At 51.3% G+C, this 15,678-nt stretch overlaps 1 protein-coding gene across 2 annotated transcripts in view; it reads right to left on the reverse strand.

Annotated features, from left to right (window-relative positions):
* Nucleotides 1-5,893: 5,893 nt before the first annotated feature.
* Nucleotides 5,894-15,678, reverse strand: part of CLMN (calmin) — a 115,605-nt gene continuing 105,820 nt past the window's right edge. The window contains exon 15 of one of the 2 annotated variants that reach the window (XM_087856208.1): nt 5,894-15,458. In XM_087856208.1, coding sequence (XP_087712334.1) covers nt 15,294-15,458 — 165 coding nt within the window. In that variant the 3' untranslated portion in view covers nt 5,894-15,293. Of the gene's footprint in view, nt 15,463-15,678 lie in introns of both variants that reach the window. The other variant, XM_045815798.2, reaches the window with a different exon arrangement.

The following is a 15,678-nucleotide window of genomic DNA, read 5'->3' on the forward strand; positions in this document are numbered from 1 at the left end:
CAAAAGCCACATGGTAAGACTGGCAGAACAGAATAAATCATGGAGCCATTGCTCCTCAGGACCACCTACTTCGATGGCCTGTGGGAGAAATTAAAGCCTACGTGGTGAGCTCCTGTGGCCAGGTTTCCGTAACGTGCAGCTGAATGGATACCCTAACTGATGTGGAGACCCCACCTACCCGGCCCACAGATCAACAGAAGTGGATTAACTTTAGTAACGACTTTAAACCACAAGTTATAGACTGTGCTGGGGAGGAAGGGCAGCCTAGACTCTTACCCCACTTACACATAGTAAAAGTGAAACCTCTTATTTTTTGTATATAAATTTAGAAAAGCTGAACATTTTCCATAGCACCTATGTGATGGGGTGTCTCTCTCTGGTTTGAGGTCTCATTGGTCCCAGGAATGCAGGGCCAGCCACTATTTCACATGCTGTACATAGGAGGACATTTGGAGATTTGCCCCCTCACCCTCACCAGTTGGTGTCCAGGGCTTCTGGAGTGTTTGAAAGAGAGGGAGAAGTCTGATTTGGTTCAGTCCTGTCTGGTGTTTTGACAATGTTGGAGGATACAGGCTTAGTGAAGCCAGGTACTCACCTGTGTCCACATGACGACAGCTGGACAAGACCTCCTGAACCCCTGGCAGCCACAGGCCCTAGATGGTGTCTTTCCTTGGCTGGAGTATTCTTCTAGTCGCAGGTGGGCCTACCTGCCAAGGGCTGTGCTCAATGATGGAGGCTTGAAGTGGAACTGATCAAGGCCAGTTGGGAGAAAGCTCTTATGGATTCTGTGGGGGAGGAGAAATTTCTTCCTACCCTTCAAGATTCTTACATGAAACAAATTAAGAGGAAAAAAACCCCGAAGTATAATTGCTTGCACACAGAGGCCCAATAATGAAATTGGGACCTAAAGAAATGACCTAGGCAGGCAGTTTTTATACTTTTTAGACAAAGACAATATGTCTGTGAGGAACTGATGGGACAAAGAAAACTTAACTTTGGGAGGTTCCTTTCGTAAGGAATTCTAAACAGAATTTGGGCTGGGGTAGTAAATTAGTAAAAAGTAACAAGGGTTGTCTATACAGCCTTCCTGGCTCTAAATCTCCCACCTTGGGTGATAAGGATATCTCTTTACCTCCTGGTACAAGGAGAGGATCATTCACATGAGACATTTCCAGCTTTCAAGAGGAAGGAGGACGTTCTGAGTGTCCTCCTTGCACTGGCTGTCCCTTAAGTGACTTTTATTTAAAATACCCAATAGGCACATTTTGGGGCGGCCTGAAATTCTTTCACCAGCCACTTTCCAGGGCACATGGGCAGCCCCGCGCGGCGGGGATGGCCTGATGGGTGTCAGCCACCTCAAGTGTGCCACAGTGGGGCTGCCTCTTCCCCTTCTCCTTATCACCAAATGGCCCTTCTCAGTCCAGTTACACCCTCGGTAACATAAGAAATGCCACATGCCTTTAGGACGCATAGAGGGATACCACGAACATGAAACTAGACCACGTGCTGGCAAGTCCCTTGTACCCTCTGCGAGCAAACTGAAAAATTCTAGGAAATACACCAAGAACCGTGATGTGGAAGTTGAGGTAAGCAGTACCTATTTAGTTAATCATGACTGTGGTTGCATAGACAAAAACAAAGACTACCATGTCCCTTTTGAAGGTGCAAGATACAGGTGGTTGAAGGCGATGCGACTCAAAGAGTAGGCCCTGGCTTGCTGCATGCCCTTGGGCCTCTGTGAGGTGCGTTCAGAAGCTGAGAGCGTCGAGATACTTTTTAGGGATGTGACAGCATAACTGTCATGTCCACTGAATCTAGTAACACAAAACTGGGGCTTCTATTTTTTATGTCTTTTTAAAATTTCACTTTTCGGCTATTAATTTATACCATATGGTACAAAAGTCACTCCATGACAGATTGGAAATACTTTTTTTTTTTTTAATGTCCTTTTCCCAAGTAGTTTGGAAGACCGCGTTGAGAGTTTTTGCCCATGGACTTTGACTTTAGGGAACTCTGTCCCTGGCTGGGCAAGGCTCCAGCCCGCGGTCCTAGGATGCACATTCCCCCAAGGAGTGCCACGTGGGATCCTCCGAGGATCTCCAGGGACCGAGCTAAGGCTTCTTAGCAAGTAATTTTGCCTAAAATGGCACCTATGTGATTTGAAAGCTAACTTTACCTAAGCCCCAACTCCCAATAGACTATTAGAAGGAGGAGATTAAGAACAATACGCAGCCTCCAGCTTTCCCTGTGGTCGGTACAGCCAGGCCAGTCTTTCCCCCAGGAAGGCTGGAGGATGTCCCACAGGGATTCTCCATCCTTCGGCAGAGGTGAGCCCCCATGTGAATTAATTCTGCCCTTTCGCACCAATTTCAGTAGCTGGGGCATCACTGCCTGGGCCAGACAGAAGTACTGCTGTCTGTCTAGAATAGTCATGGCTGTCAGGACATCCCGAGGGTTACAGCAATGGGACACAAAGTCTGCAAATGATGAATATTGGCTAGGAGGGGGTTGAGTCCTAAGAAAATACAGTTGGAGCTTTGACTCTGTTGTTTAGGAGGGAAAGAAATAAGGACGCTATTCTAATAATATGAACATCTGTCGTTGGGTCATTTCTGGGGGATTTTCATAGACAGTCGCTCGTTTCAATCTTCACAGTAGGGCTTTGCTATTTCCATTTAGCATCGGAAGGATCTGAGGCCTGGGAAAGTTAGAGACTTCCCTGAGGTCTCTAGGAGAACCGACTCCTGGCACAGGGCAGCGGGCGAAGCTCTCCTATCCAGTTTTCTTGCCCATGGCAGGCTGTGGCAGGCTGTCGGCTTCAGACCGGAATCCTGGGGGCTGTTCTTTCTGGCAGCAGCCATGGATCCCAGGCCTCAGGTCACGTCCTCTTGTTGGGGGCGTGGGGGGCACAGCTGGGGGCATGGAAGGCAGGCTGATACAGTGGACAAAGTCTCGTGGCTCCAAGTTCTTATTCTAACCCCACTGGCCAGCGCGTAGGTGAACTTATTTTATCGAACCTCAACCTTCACGCGGGCAGGACAGGGCCTCCCCGCTCCTGGGCTGTTGTGAGTTTGAGGATGGTGTCAAGGGTCCCTATGGCCCTGGGAGAGCGCTCAAGAAATGGTAGCCAGTGGTGGCCACAGACACTGCTTTGCTCTCCGGCTACTTGCTGGGTCCTTCAGGGGCTGGGCTTTACCTTATTCCTGCGCTCATCACCAACACGGAGCCCGGGCACCCAGGACGCCTTCCATAGCACGCTGAATGGAGAAGTTGCACCCAGGCGGCCCAGCTTGACAGCCAGGACTTAGGCAAGCGTCGCCGAGGCTGCTAGTTGCCTGTCCCCACCTACATCCCCCTCCTGTTAGAAGTCCAATTAGCAGAGTGTTCAGTCCAAGGACACCTCTCCTGACGCCCTAGCAGCTGTGCTCGTGACCGAGCTCGGTGATGTCATCTGGTTCTCCCAGGGAGTCCTAAAAGCAGGGTGGCCGACTTCTGCCCCTTCTGCCATCCTACAGCCCAGAACATGCCTGCATCCTTTGTGGGGTGGGATGGACAGCATTTTGAAGCGTGAGGACAAGGATGGCAGTCCAGGGACGAGGCAGCGAGAGCACTGGGAGCAGTGAGGAAAGGGAAGCTGCCGAGCCAAGCCTGCATTGATGGCCTCTCCCCTAAAAAAGACAACCTTAAAACGTGGATGGTGTTTAAGCCAGTGCCTTTGCAGGCTTTCTGTTAGAGGCAACTGAAATTAATCCTAAACGTTACAGCCATTCACGGGAAGGAAAATGTCACCCCGTCTTCACATTTGACCTTTTCATGGCACAGTCACGCTGTCCAAAATAAGGTAGAAACGTCAAGCTGAAACATGATTACGTGCAGCTGGTTATAGGCTTTGGCGAGCCAAGCGCACGATCTATCTTTCTGGCATGTTCTGCTTTTTAACGTGGCCAGATAGTTGGATGCGTTTTCACCCTGCATTTGCTCCTTGCCTCCGTTCAAGCAGGGAGCAGGCTCCGCATGGTGCCAAGGAGATCAGAGATTAAACCGTGTTCAGAGGATTAAAAATGCAAAGACAGCAAGATGTGAGGAGGGAATGCCCACGTGGGGAGCAGGGGGGCGCCGAGGTGGAGGCTCTGCGATGCCGGCAGGCATGACTGGATGGTGCGCTGGGGACCTGGGATCCAAACCCCATTAGAGATTCCCCAGCCCCAAGGTGGGACAGTGGCAGAGCAGGGAAGGGGCTGTCAGGGCGGGGCCCTACCCAGCTTGACCGATGATGGGTGACCCCGGGGCATTCCCCCCACACTGGGCGGAGGACCCTTGGGCAAGGAGAAAGAAAGGAGTATATCCAGCAGGCATCCCAAGTTCACATGCTCCAAACCTGCCCCTTCCACATCCCCCAACCTTGGTGCACAGCGCCCCCCTGTTCCAGCCGCTCAGGCCAAACCTCAGAGCCTTTCTTGACCCTCTTCTCTCGCACGCCACACTCAGTCCATTAGCAACTCCAGAGGGTCTGCTTCCAAAATACATCCAAATTCAGGTGCTGCACACCAGCGTGGTCCGTAGCATTGTCCTCTCTTTCCTTCCCTGCCGCAAAGGCCTCTGAGCTGCCTCTGCGCTCTGCTCTTGTCCCCCAGCATCTACTCACGGTGGCAGGCCAGCCTGCTAAAACGTAAGTCCCATGTGCTCAAACCTTCCAGTGGGTCCCAGCTCACTCAGAGCAAAAGCCAAAGTCCTTAGGACATCCTACAAGGCCCTGCCTGACCTGATGCAGTGGGCTCCGATCTCCCCTCCCACCCCTGACTCACTGCTTTGGCCCCGAGGGACTCGAAGGGTCCCTTAAGAACACCGGCCCTGGACCCAACTCCGTGTCTTTGTAACCGCTGTTCCCTCTGCTTGGAAAGCGCTTCCCCAGACGTTTGAGGGTCTTGTCCCTGCATCTCCTTTGGGCCTTTAGTCAAACGTCGGTCCCTCAAAGAGGCCTTCTTGACTCTTCATACTGTTCAGTTCCCCACCTGCTCCCAACCTGATCCCCCTCCCCTGACTTTCTTCTAGCCCTCACCGATTCGTACGTGACATGCTGCATATTTCACTTATTTTGTTCAGGTCTCCCTCCCCCGACTTAGGATGGAAACTCCAGGGACATCTGCATGACTCAGTCGGTTAAGCAGCCGACTCTTGACGTCGGCTCAGGTCATGATCTCAGGGTCATGAGATCGAGCCCCACGTTGGATTCCTCACTCATCAGAGAGTCTGCTTCAGGATTCTCTCTCTCTGCCCCTCCCCCTGCTTGCTCCATCACTCTCTTTAAAATAAATAAATCTTAAAAAAAAAAAAAGAAGAAGAAGAATGTAAGCCCCATGAGGACAAGCCCCATGAGTACAAGACCTTGGTTTCATTTACTGCTAGATTCTCAGCAACCAGAAGAGCACCTGATACCTACCAGACGTGCGATAGAAACGCCGCACCGCCTTTACCTTGCTTTCCCTCTTTGCCTTGCCTCACTCTTGCTGCCCTGGGACTGCACTCAGCCCCTCGACAGGGCGTTAGCACATAAGCTTTCCTCGGGCTCTGTTTTCTGGGGAGCCCGGGCTACTAGCGTCCCTTGCTGCGGGCCGGGGAGCTGGTGAGAGACAGATCCAAGTTCCGACAGTGTAACTATAGAGCCATGGAGCGATTGCTATGCTGCTGCCTTCTGGGGGCTTCACACGCCGAGGCTCAAGGCGAGTTCTCCGTCAGAAGGGGCACAGTGCCAGCAATCTCGACAGCTCGAAAGCCGCCTGGCTTCACTTTTACCCGGACCACAGTCCTCTTGGTTGGGACATGGGAAAGACGGTGCAATGTCTGTCTGGTAAAGACACGGACACGCAGGGAAATAAAACTTATCAAGGACATGGATAGTTCGTGAAATTTATACTCAAAAATTTTCTTAAGAATACATGTGATTTTCCAAGACCATTCATCAGAGCACCGAGCCTACTATTCCTTAATAGAAAACGGTCAAATAGCAAATACTCCAGTTAATTTCCCACAGGTATAAATTATGCAAATAGTCATTTATATCTTCATTTACAATAATCAATAAATAAGAGGGCACATTCATACAATTTTTCTTTTTACAAAGATCCCTTTTTACAAAGCTACGGCTATATATAGACGAAATAGACAAAATAATCCTCGTTCTACAAAATAACATTTTGCTTTTTTTTCCCCACAGTTCTCTTAGCGCTCTCAATAAAAATGTTCAGACATTGTCCCGGCAGCTCTGCCATGACCTTAAACGGAACCGTGGCATTGAATCTGTTAAACATATTACAGACCTCGAAACAAACTCCTATCACCACCCAACAGCACAGGCTCTGAAGAGCCATTGCCAGGCTTAGTCATCTGTCCAGACGACACACGGGAGGGAACAACCATTTCTCCTATTTGTCTTTGGCAGCAATGCAAGGGATGCAGGGACTATCTTATGGTGCAATTTCAAGAGCAAAAGGCTGGCCTCCTCCTCGCGGCACCCCGCCCAGCAGGTGCAATGCCCACTCCCCAAACGTTCCAGCCTTCGACTGCAGGGATCCAATGTTACAATGCAAACAGCCCAACTCGGGTGGGATTTCCGTACCTGTTCATTTTGAGTCCACTAGGGGAAGGGGGGAAGAGACAGGAAAGGTAGGAAGGTCCTGTTTATGGTTCTTTGTTCCTATTCCTGAACTTTGGCCTTTGGGACAGACATCCCTGGCCAACTGCGTCCGACACTGACTTCATTTAAGGAGACCAGTGTAGGTCCGGGAGCCCTAGGAAGCCGATCTCCCCCATTCTACTCCAACTCTGATCCCCACACCTCTAACAGATGACGCTTTGTTTTACCAAACCCTTTCCGAAGGCACCTTGATCAGATACGAAAGCTGGAAGCAATGTTCTAAGCTGTGGATTTCACTTAGAAATACAGAGATGCATTTCTTTTAAGCAAATAGGTCACTTCCTGAGATTTAAAAAAAAAATCTACCTTGTTAACTTTTGGATTTTTAAACCTAGGAAGGACTTTATAAAAGACCTTCCAACTTCCGACCCAGAGAGGTTAATGAATTATTCAAGGTATCACAGCAGGTGAGCCAAGGCGGGGATGTGGGTTCCCCATGCTCAGGTCAGCCTTGTTCTACTTTGGAACAATGTCAGCTCCCTAGGTTACAGAAACGCCCAGAGTTTCCTTTAAAGAGGTGGCCCGATCCTCGCATGACATTTAGGAATACGGGCCTTTGTGGCTGTTTCTCCTCACAGCACAGTCTTGCAGAGGATATGCTTTTACTGACTTCGGGTGGGGCTAAAACAAGTGGTAGCCACCGCAAAGGCAACAAACCAATCAAAAGATATTTCTCTTTTTGCAAAAATCACAACTTTTAAACTTAAAACAAAGGAGCAGTAAGTATTCCTATCTCACAGACCAACCAATTACGGCTTCATCCAAGTAATCCACGTCCTCCATCCCTATCTTAATTGTACTCTGCCCAGCCCGATGAAATGTATTTGTTTTGAAGGAGAGAGCCTCATTTCCTGCCCTGAAAAAGCGTGTGTCGGAGGGCGCCTGGGTGGCTTAGTCAGCTGGGCATCCAACTCTTGGCTTCCATTCAGGTCATGAGATCAAGCCCCGCATCAGGCTCCAAGCTCAGTGAGGAATTTGCTTGAGATTCATTCTCTCTCTCTATCCTTCCCCCCACTCCTACGTGCTCTCTTTTTCAAAGAAATATATAAATCTTCTTTTTTAAAGAAAAGCATGTGTTGGGAGTAGAGAAGTGATTAGCTGAGGCAAGATGGGTAGTTCACTGGTGGCTGAAGTTTTTGAGGTTAGATGCCGAAATTTTACTGGTAGAGGTTCTTTAGAGGCAGCCATTTTGGTTGCAAATTTGCAACCATAGGCAAAAACATGAATCTGGGTCATTTTCAGTCATCTTTATGCCAGCATGAAGGAGACATCTGATTGGTTTTGGTAGGGAGTTGGATGTGGGGTGCAGAAATTTGGGAGGGGGCAGAAGGACGTGTGTGGGGGGGGAACCGTAACCTGACAAAACCAAGTTCACCACCTTCCCAGCTCTGGGGATCTCCACCCACAGATGCCAACTTGGCCAAAGTCATCAAGAATCAGAACCTCCAAAGGGTGTGACTTTATCTTCTAAGCAGTGAAGTCCAGGGTGAAAATCAGCATTTGAGATCAGTATGGAGCCCAATGTGGGGCCTGAACTCACGACCCTGAGATCAAGACCCGAGCTGAAACCAAGAGTTTGATGCTCCACTCCCTGAGCCACCCAGGCGCCCCTCAACTTCCCCTTTAAGAGGTCTGGTTTAGATTTGAGACAGAGTAACTGGCAGGACGAAGGTGGGCTGGAGAGGCTGCAGAAAGCTCTGGTCAATGGAACACGAGGAAAGGAGGCATCTGCAGAGCTTGGACAGGAGGGGAATTCAGAGCAAGGAGCTGCCGGACGCTTTACAGCTTCGTGGCAAACTTGCAAGGAAGCATTATTCATTCAACGAGTATGTTCGTAGGATCTGCTCTGCACAGAAGACACTCGGAGAACTTAATGGTCATCCAGGTACCAGGTGACAGAGCAGGGACTCAGACCTAGATCTGGCTGATTCCCAAACCTGCGCTCTCCGGATCCCAGGACACCTCCCGGCGGGGAAGGAAGGGAGTCATGATGTAAGGAAAATGGGTTCAGTTACACAGACCCCTGCGGGATGAAAGCTCAACTTGGCTTCTGGGTGCCAGGAATTTACAAAGTTAGCAGCGGGGTCAGCCCACGGATGGTTGAGTAGTGTTTTTAAGAACAACGTGGTCACACAGCACAAAACACTGGTTGTCTCTTCCCCATACACACGAATGTTTTCTGGCTTGTTGATGCGACAGCCCTGGGCTGGCAAGAACTGCGCACCTGATGTGTCTTCGTCAGGCTTCTCAGAGCAAATTACAAACACAAATAAGTCCGTCTCCCCGGCTCGACGGGGTCTGCTGATCGCAGGACGGGCCGGGGTGCACAGGAACTCGGATGGCCCTCTGCCACCTCTCGGAGAAGCACGAACTCCGAGTCTCTAAGCCTTTGCCCAATTACTCGACCAAGCTCACCCCAAGCCCACACAGGAGAAACGACAAGGCCTGACGGTCAGTGCGGAGCTCCGAAAAATCAGAGCAAGGAGGGCAGAGCGCCCACATAGAGCCTGAAGCTGGCAGTCGGCCCGCGACGGAAATGGAAGATGTGGGGCCCAACACACCCCAAGCCCATGCTTCTCGGGCACCAGGCTCACTTCTCTGAACTGCTGTCCCTCCTCAAGGAAATGCCTGACAAGGCAGACTCGAAAGATCTGTGGACTCAGCGTCCGGCAAAGAAGCGACATCTCCTTTCTTGGCTCCCTCCCTTGGCTAATTGTGAAGGCAACCTCTGCAGAAATTTTCAGCAAACAAGCACGATCAGCGCTCAGCCTCCAGTGTCTCGCCCCGGCTCCTGGCCCTCGTCATCGGAGCCGCCCCGCTCGCCAGCTGGAAGGGCCCGGCGCGTAACCTGCTATTCAGCGGGGGCTCCCCACGGCAGCCGCAGGCCCAGGACGTTAAATCTTCCCCTAAAGGCGGTTTCAGCAGCGATTATGCAAGGCTGGGGAAAGAGAAAGAACACAGCTGGACCTGGAGAGCTTTATGGGCTCACTTCCTGGCAAGAGCATCACCGAGAAGGTTCTGAGAAGCAAGCTGGCTTGAAACGCCAACGCCACCCACTCTGGGGACTTCAGGATGTGAAGCTGAGTACAGGTGGGGAATTCGGCAGAAACCCCCAAGGAAGGTCTCTAAGCAGAGATAGAGAGAGAGGCCCCATCTCAAAGCTCCAGAGGGCCTTCAAGATTCAAGAAAAAGTGAGCTTGCGTGAAAAGCGTCCAATCATGGGACTGCTCCCCAGTGACGTCACCACGGGAAGAGAATCGTTCTTACCAAAGCAGCTTTGATGAATTCTGATCTTCAGTAAGGTACATTCTTCACTTGTTTACTCCGATTTGTGTTTGAGAGATTAGCTTCATGACGTTCTGAGTCCTTGCCAAGGAGGGCGGAGCAGGGTAGGTTGCAGGGGCAGGAGGGTGGAGTTTCGTAGAAAACGTCATTGGGAATCAAGAGGACCTCACTGGGGTCACTCACTACAGTGTGATGAGTCACGTCCCCTTCCTGACCTTCAGTGTTCTTGTTGCTCAGATGAAGTGATAGACCCTTCTGAGATCCCTAAGGCTATGGAATATTCTATGACTTACAAAGATGGACCGATGAGGCAGCCTCTAAATGCTTCTGCTTTCTAAAACTTCTCAAACGCTCTCGCCTTCCAAGGAGCAGGCATGCACTGTGCGGGGGGAGAGAGCTGGTGGAAACTAGCTGCACCCCAGAAAGGGAGCAGCAGCATGTGTCTGGGCGGCTGTCCTGGGCAGTGAGGGCTCCACGTCCTGGCGGGAACCCATCTCCCTCCAGAGGCCTGCGCTGGCCAGGACAGGAAGCGATGCTCCCCAAGTTCTGGCCAGCAGAGAGAAGACCCCGTTCATGCCGGCAACACGAGCGTGGGCTACTTGCTTCCTATGTGACGCGAGCGTGGTGAGGGAAACCTGGGAACTGCCAGACACCTCAGACTAGAGCTTGTGGGGAGGTGGGAGATCTGAGTGGGGACAGGGGGTGGACAAAGAGGAAAGGAAGGAGGACCACTTCTTATTTGGGGCCCCCCAGCTGAGCTTCCGCATGCCTTTCAACCCTCTCCGGCAGCTGGCACGGAGGGATGCGAAGGCACCTGGCCGGTCACAGCTCAGGAGGATGGCCCCAGCCACGGCCGGGTTCACAGCCAGGTGCACGGAGCAGCGAGCCACCCAGCCAAGTGGCGAGAAGGCTCAAGTGGGATCTGCGGTTCAAGATGGTGTGAACGCATGGGCTCCTTTCATCCCTCGTGAAAGCCCACAAAAATAAGAGCAAAGGAAGGAAGACAATGGGATAAGGGGGGATGAGAGTAGGCGAGAGATGCCAACCCATGTGTAGCAGGGCAGAGCTGCTGGAGAAGTGAGCGGGGCAGAGGACCCGACCACCGCACACAGGCAGAGGTACACCACGGAGCAGCCACAGCCGCGGTCCTACTGCATGGGGGAATCAGAGGAGCTCCATCCCGGGGACGCCGGGCACAGCAAGGCAGGAGCAATTCAATGAGTCTAAGTACAGACCGTGATGAACCTGCCTGCTCAGGTCAGGACATAAGCACTCACATGTGTGCTAGGATCTCCACGTACAGCTCTACAGTCTGCGCACTGCACGAAGGCGCTTGGCTAAGGGAACAGTTGGGAGTAAAAATCTAGTCCTTGCTCTGCTCCTCAAGCTTCGTCCTACTCCAGGTCTACATCTCGCTGGAGAAAGGGGCAAGAGAGTCCACCTGCCAGTCAAGCCAAGTGCCCATGGATGGCTTCTGCCCAGAGGGGGCATCTTTCTCTAAGTCAGCCACACAGAGGGAATGCTTTTTTTTTGGAAACTGTATGAGGACATGGCATAGGCCAGTAGCAGCTCCGTGTATGTCCCTCTTTCCCAGGCAGGAGACAAGTGAAAGTACCTTGAAAGAAACACAGTGAGGCCTAGAGGAAAGACCTGTAATTGATAGGTGGGCTTCTTCCACAGAGAGTGTCAATGCCAACCCTGTGACCCTACAGAAAGGCCCACTGGCGGGGACACGAGTTTCCACTTTGTTTTCTGACGGGTCACTCTTCCATATGAGCAGAGCCACAGAACCACCAGCCTGTGGCATGAAAGAGCCTGAGACTAACCAGGAGAAAGGGCACTTGGGGGAGACAAAGCCAGTATAGGGAGCAGAAAAGAGCTTCCCCAAAGCCATTCTCATGAACATCCACCAAGAGAGAGAGGAGCTGCATTCACGAAACAAGAACAGAATACGACAAAACAGGAACAAGAGAACAGCAACAAACCAGTCTGGAAATGAAGCATTAGACATCCACCAGGTACCCAAGAAGATGAAGCTGAAGGCCCCTCCCTGAGGTCAGATCCCCAGAATAACAAGACTAACCACAGAAAAGATAAAAAATCTTAAAGGAGTACAGCCTGAAAGGTCCAACACTGGAATAATGGGTGGTTCAGAAAGGATGGTAACCATTTTAAGAACATTTATGGGGCACCTGGTGGCTCAGTCAGTTAAGCACCTGCCTTCGGCTCAGGTCATGATCCCAGGGTCCTGGGATAGAGCCTCATGTCGGGCTCCCTGCTCAGTGGAGAGTCTGCTTCTCCCTCTCCCTCTGTGCTTGCTTGCTCTCTCTCTCAAATACATAAAATCTTAAAAAAAAAAAATTTACGAAGTTTCCCATGAAACCCAGCATGACGTTCACAGCATCGAGGACACGCCACCATCAGGACAGCTCGAAACACTACGAAGAAAGGGATCCTGAATGTTTCGGGGGAGATGGGGAGAAACCCAAGTCACATGTAGAGGCTTGGGAATTCCAATGGAGCCCTCAACAACTAGGCTGGGGGAGCAGTAGGAGGGAGCTACTCTCCACCAGCAATCCTACACCCAGCAGAATCGAGACATTTTAGGGTACGCAAAAATCTCAAGAAATTTACAAGATTTACCTCCCATGTTCCTTTCCTCGGGAAGTTACTAAAGAACGTGCCACACCAAAAAATAAAAATAAAAATAAAAAAAAACCAAAACAGCTCAAAAAACCAAACAAAGATGATCAAACCCAGGGGGAAAATTTGGCAAGAAAGGGCATGTTACAACAGTTCACTCCTTGGCTCAGGAGTGAACGGTCCTTATGCCCCTACACTGAATAGACATGCATGAAATAACGTGATGTAAACACATCAGGGAAACAAAGTGGGGGGTGGGGAAGGGCAAGACGCCCATCTACCGTAATAGCAAGTTGCAGGTGTTTCTAATTTAAAAAAGGAAAATAAGCATAAGCATGTTATGTAGCAATGCGAAAGTCAATAACAAGCAATAGCTAAAAGGGCTGAAAGTGTTGCTCCTACGGAACCAGACTTAGGGGACTGCTAGTTTTCATTAAAAGCCATATGGTATTTGTTTCTTCATAAACTATGACTATGTATTACTTGGATAGGAATTAAAAATCAATTCTTAAAAAACAATTCAAAGCCATGGGGTGGTCTGTCCTGTAGGCTCCTCTATCCGCCTTTTATATCCAACTTCCTCTTGCAGAGAAGCCTATACTCAAAGGGGAATTTTTTTTGCCTTTAAAGAAGAAATCTGTTTACAGCCAACCGGAACCCAACGATTTTTAGGCATCTTGCCACTGGGTGGTTTTAAACAATATTACACGTTGTAATGGGTGAGAGAAGCAGCCCGCAGAGATTTTTCTGAACAAGGTCTAGCCCCGTAAAATGAGATGATTCGTGTTTGGGTCGGCTGCTCCCTGGCTCCTCCAGCATCTAGTTTAGGCAAGGACCCCGTGGTGTTCAGGGTTATAAAATATCACCCAAGTCATCTTTACTCTCTGTACCTCTGAGCTTTCAATGATGCCTGGGAGCTCACTAATTAGCCCATTCTCCATGGGACGCTTGGCCTTCAAGATGGAACCGCTCCAAGCTTCCGACAGCTTTCGGCGTGGAATGCTCAGATTTGTTCTAAGAACTAAGAAGGAGAGAAGGCAGGCCATAACCAGAATGGGATTTGGGCTGTCATCGATTAAAATGTGCTATGTAAATTCTTTTGGCCATGCTGGAATTCTGTAAACTTGAAACCCACTGCCTGAAATAAGCAAGCCTCGTGGCTTGCTCGGAGAGCCGTGATCTCTGGAGGAGGAACAGCCGACGAGCTGTCCCAGCGGTCAAGGGCACTCCAGAGGTCACAGGGGACAAGCGTGAAAGCGAATGCATCTTCCTCATGGGGAAAATAAGAGCTCAAAGCAAAGGCTGTAGCTGGCCCCAAGTTTTGGTTTTGTTTAAATGAGGACATTTTTATCTAATCATTTAATCTTTTTTTTCTTTTTCAGGACACTCACGGGCCCAAAACAAGTTTCATAAAAGAGGGGACAGCTCTGGACCAAGCATCAGGCGGCATGGGTGCCCCTGCAAGTCTGTTCCTGGTTGGCTGTGTGACCTTGGCCAGCCTGCTCTGCGTCTCTGGGTTCAGCAGACAAGAGGCTGTCTGAGGGCCCCTCCCGACCTGCTGGTCTGTGATTTTACGGGTACTGCTGGGAGGGCAATGGAAGCAGGAAGCAATACCAGGGCCCCAGGGCCTGCATCTTGGCGGGAAACGGGGGTATGGGGGTGTCGCGGGGCAGAAGGAAGATGGGAGGGTGGGTGGAGGTCTCGTCACAAACTGCCCGCTCTGGTCTACTTCTCGGGGTACCTTCCAGGAAGTCTTTTCAAGAATCCCATCATGAGCGACCACGAAGGGTGCCAATGCTGAAGTCCCAGGTCCAACATCAGCCGGGACTTACTGCGAGCCCAGCCACCCCTGCGCTCCCCTTCCGGGCTTTTAAGGAGCTTTGGGCAGTGCCCTGTGGGGCCCTGGAGGTCACAGAGGCTTTTACTGTACCATCTAGATTCTCCCCTGGCTAAAAAGTCACTTGAAAGGATTCCATGGGGAAAACATTTGAAAATCACAGCTTTAACCTCAATCCAATCAACGCAAAACTGAATTTACGTTCTCCGCTCCCCTGCTCCCTCCAAACACTAGGGTGACAGAGTGCACCGCAGCTCGCAGCTCAGGACACCGCCCCCGCTTTCCTCCTCGGGGTTTGCCATTCCCGGACGCGCGTTCCTGAAGCCGGCAGCTCAGTGCTGCTCAGACCCACCGCCAGACCACGACAGGTGCAGAGACACCCAGCACCTTCACTCAAACCCCGCTCTGGGAGGAACACGGGGTGGGTTTCTTCCCAGTGGAGGTCCTGCGTGGGGCATCGCCCCTCCGAGAGGCAGGTTGCTCGAGTCCATCCGGACCTTAAACACCTGCATGGGGGACGAGCGAGGACCCAGATTATGGCTACATATTAACAAGGCTGCTTCCTACCTGACAAAGCAGGGCACGCAGGAACGAGCTCCACCTACGATCCAGCCCCCTCACACCTGGGCGTCGAGGACACAGGTGAGGAGAACAGCATGCTCAGCACTTACACGACAGAAAGGAAACATGGAGAAGCAGGGAGAGGGGGCTGTTTCCCTGAGGCCCTCCACCGTCGGCACAAGTGCCCCCCTCCAAACCCGAATAAAGTGAAGTAGAAAGAGCTCCCGCCCCCTGGCCAGGGGCCTGGCGGTTTTTATTATGCAGACACGCGCATCAGAGTCTGTGGACGTCCAGCTGGGGGAAGAGCAGCAGGCAGTAGACCAGGAGCCAGAGGAAGAGAATAAAATACATCATATCCGGCTGCTGGGCAAACTGCGTCAGAGCGTCGCTCTGGGGGCTCTGGCTCTCGGGCAATGTGGCTTCGCCAGAGTTGTTGGCCTTCCTGCAGGAGGGAACACACAGGCAAGGCAGTTACAAGCGGGTCCCTGGGCGGATGGACCCCCCGGCCTCCCCAGCCTGTAGCCTCATTGCCCAACTGGAGAGCAGAGGGCTCCCCAGCAAGCTGGTCAAGAGGCCCCCAAGGGCATGCGCCGACCCGAAGGGGGGGTGGGGTCCCGAGAGAGCTCTGCGCTTTTATACTTGCTCAGGGCATCCGCAC

Source organism: Ursus americanus, chromosome 26 (assembly GCF_024610735.1).
Source record: "Ursus americanus isolate L20-20 chromosome 26, mUrsAme1.1.p, whole genome shotgun sequence".
NCBI lineage: Eukaryota > Metazoa > Chordata > Mammalia > Carnivora > Ursidae > Ursus > Ursus americanus.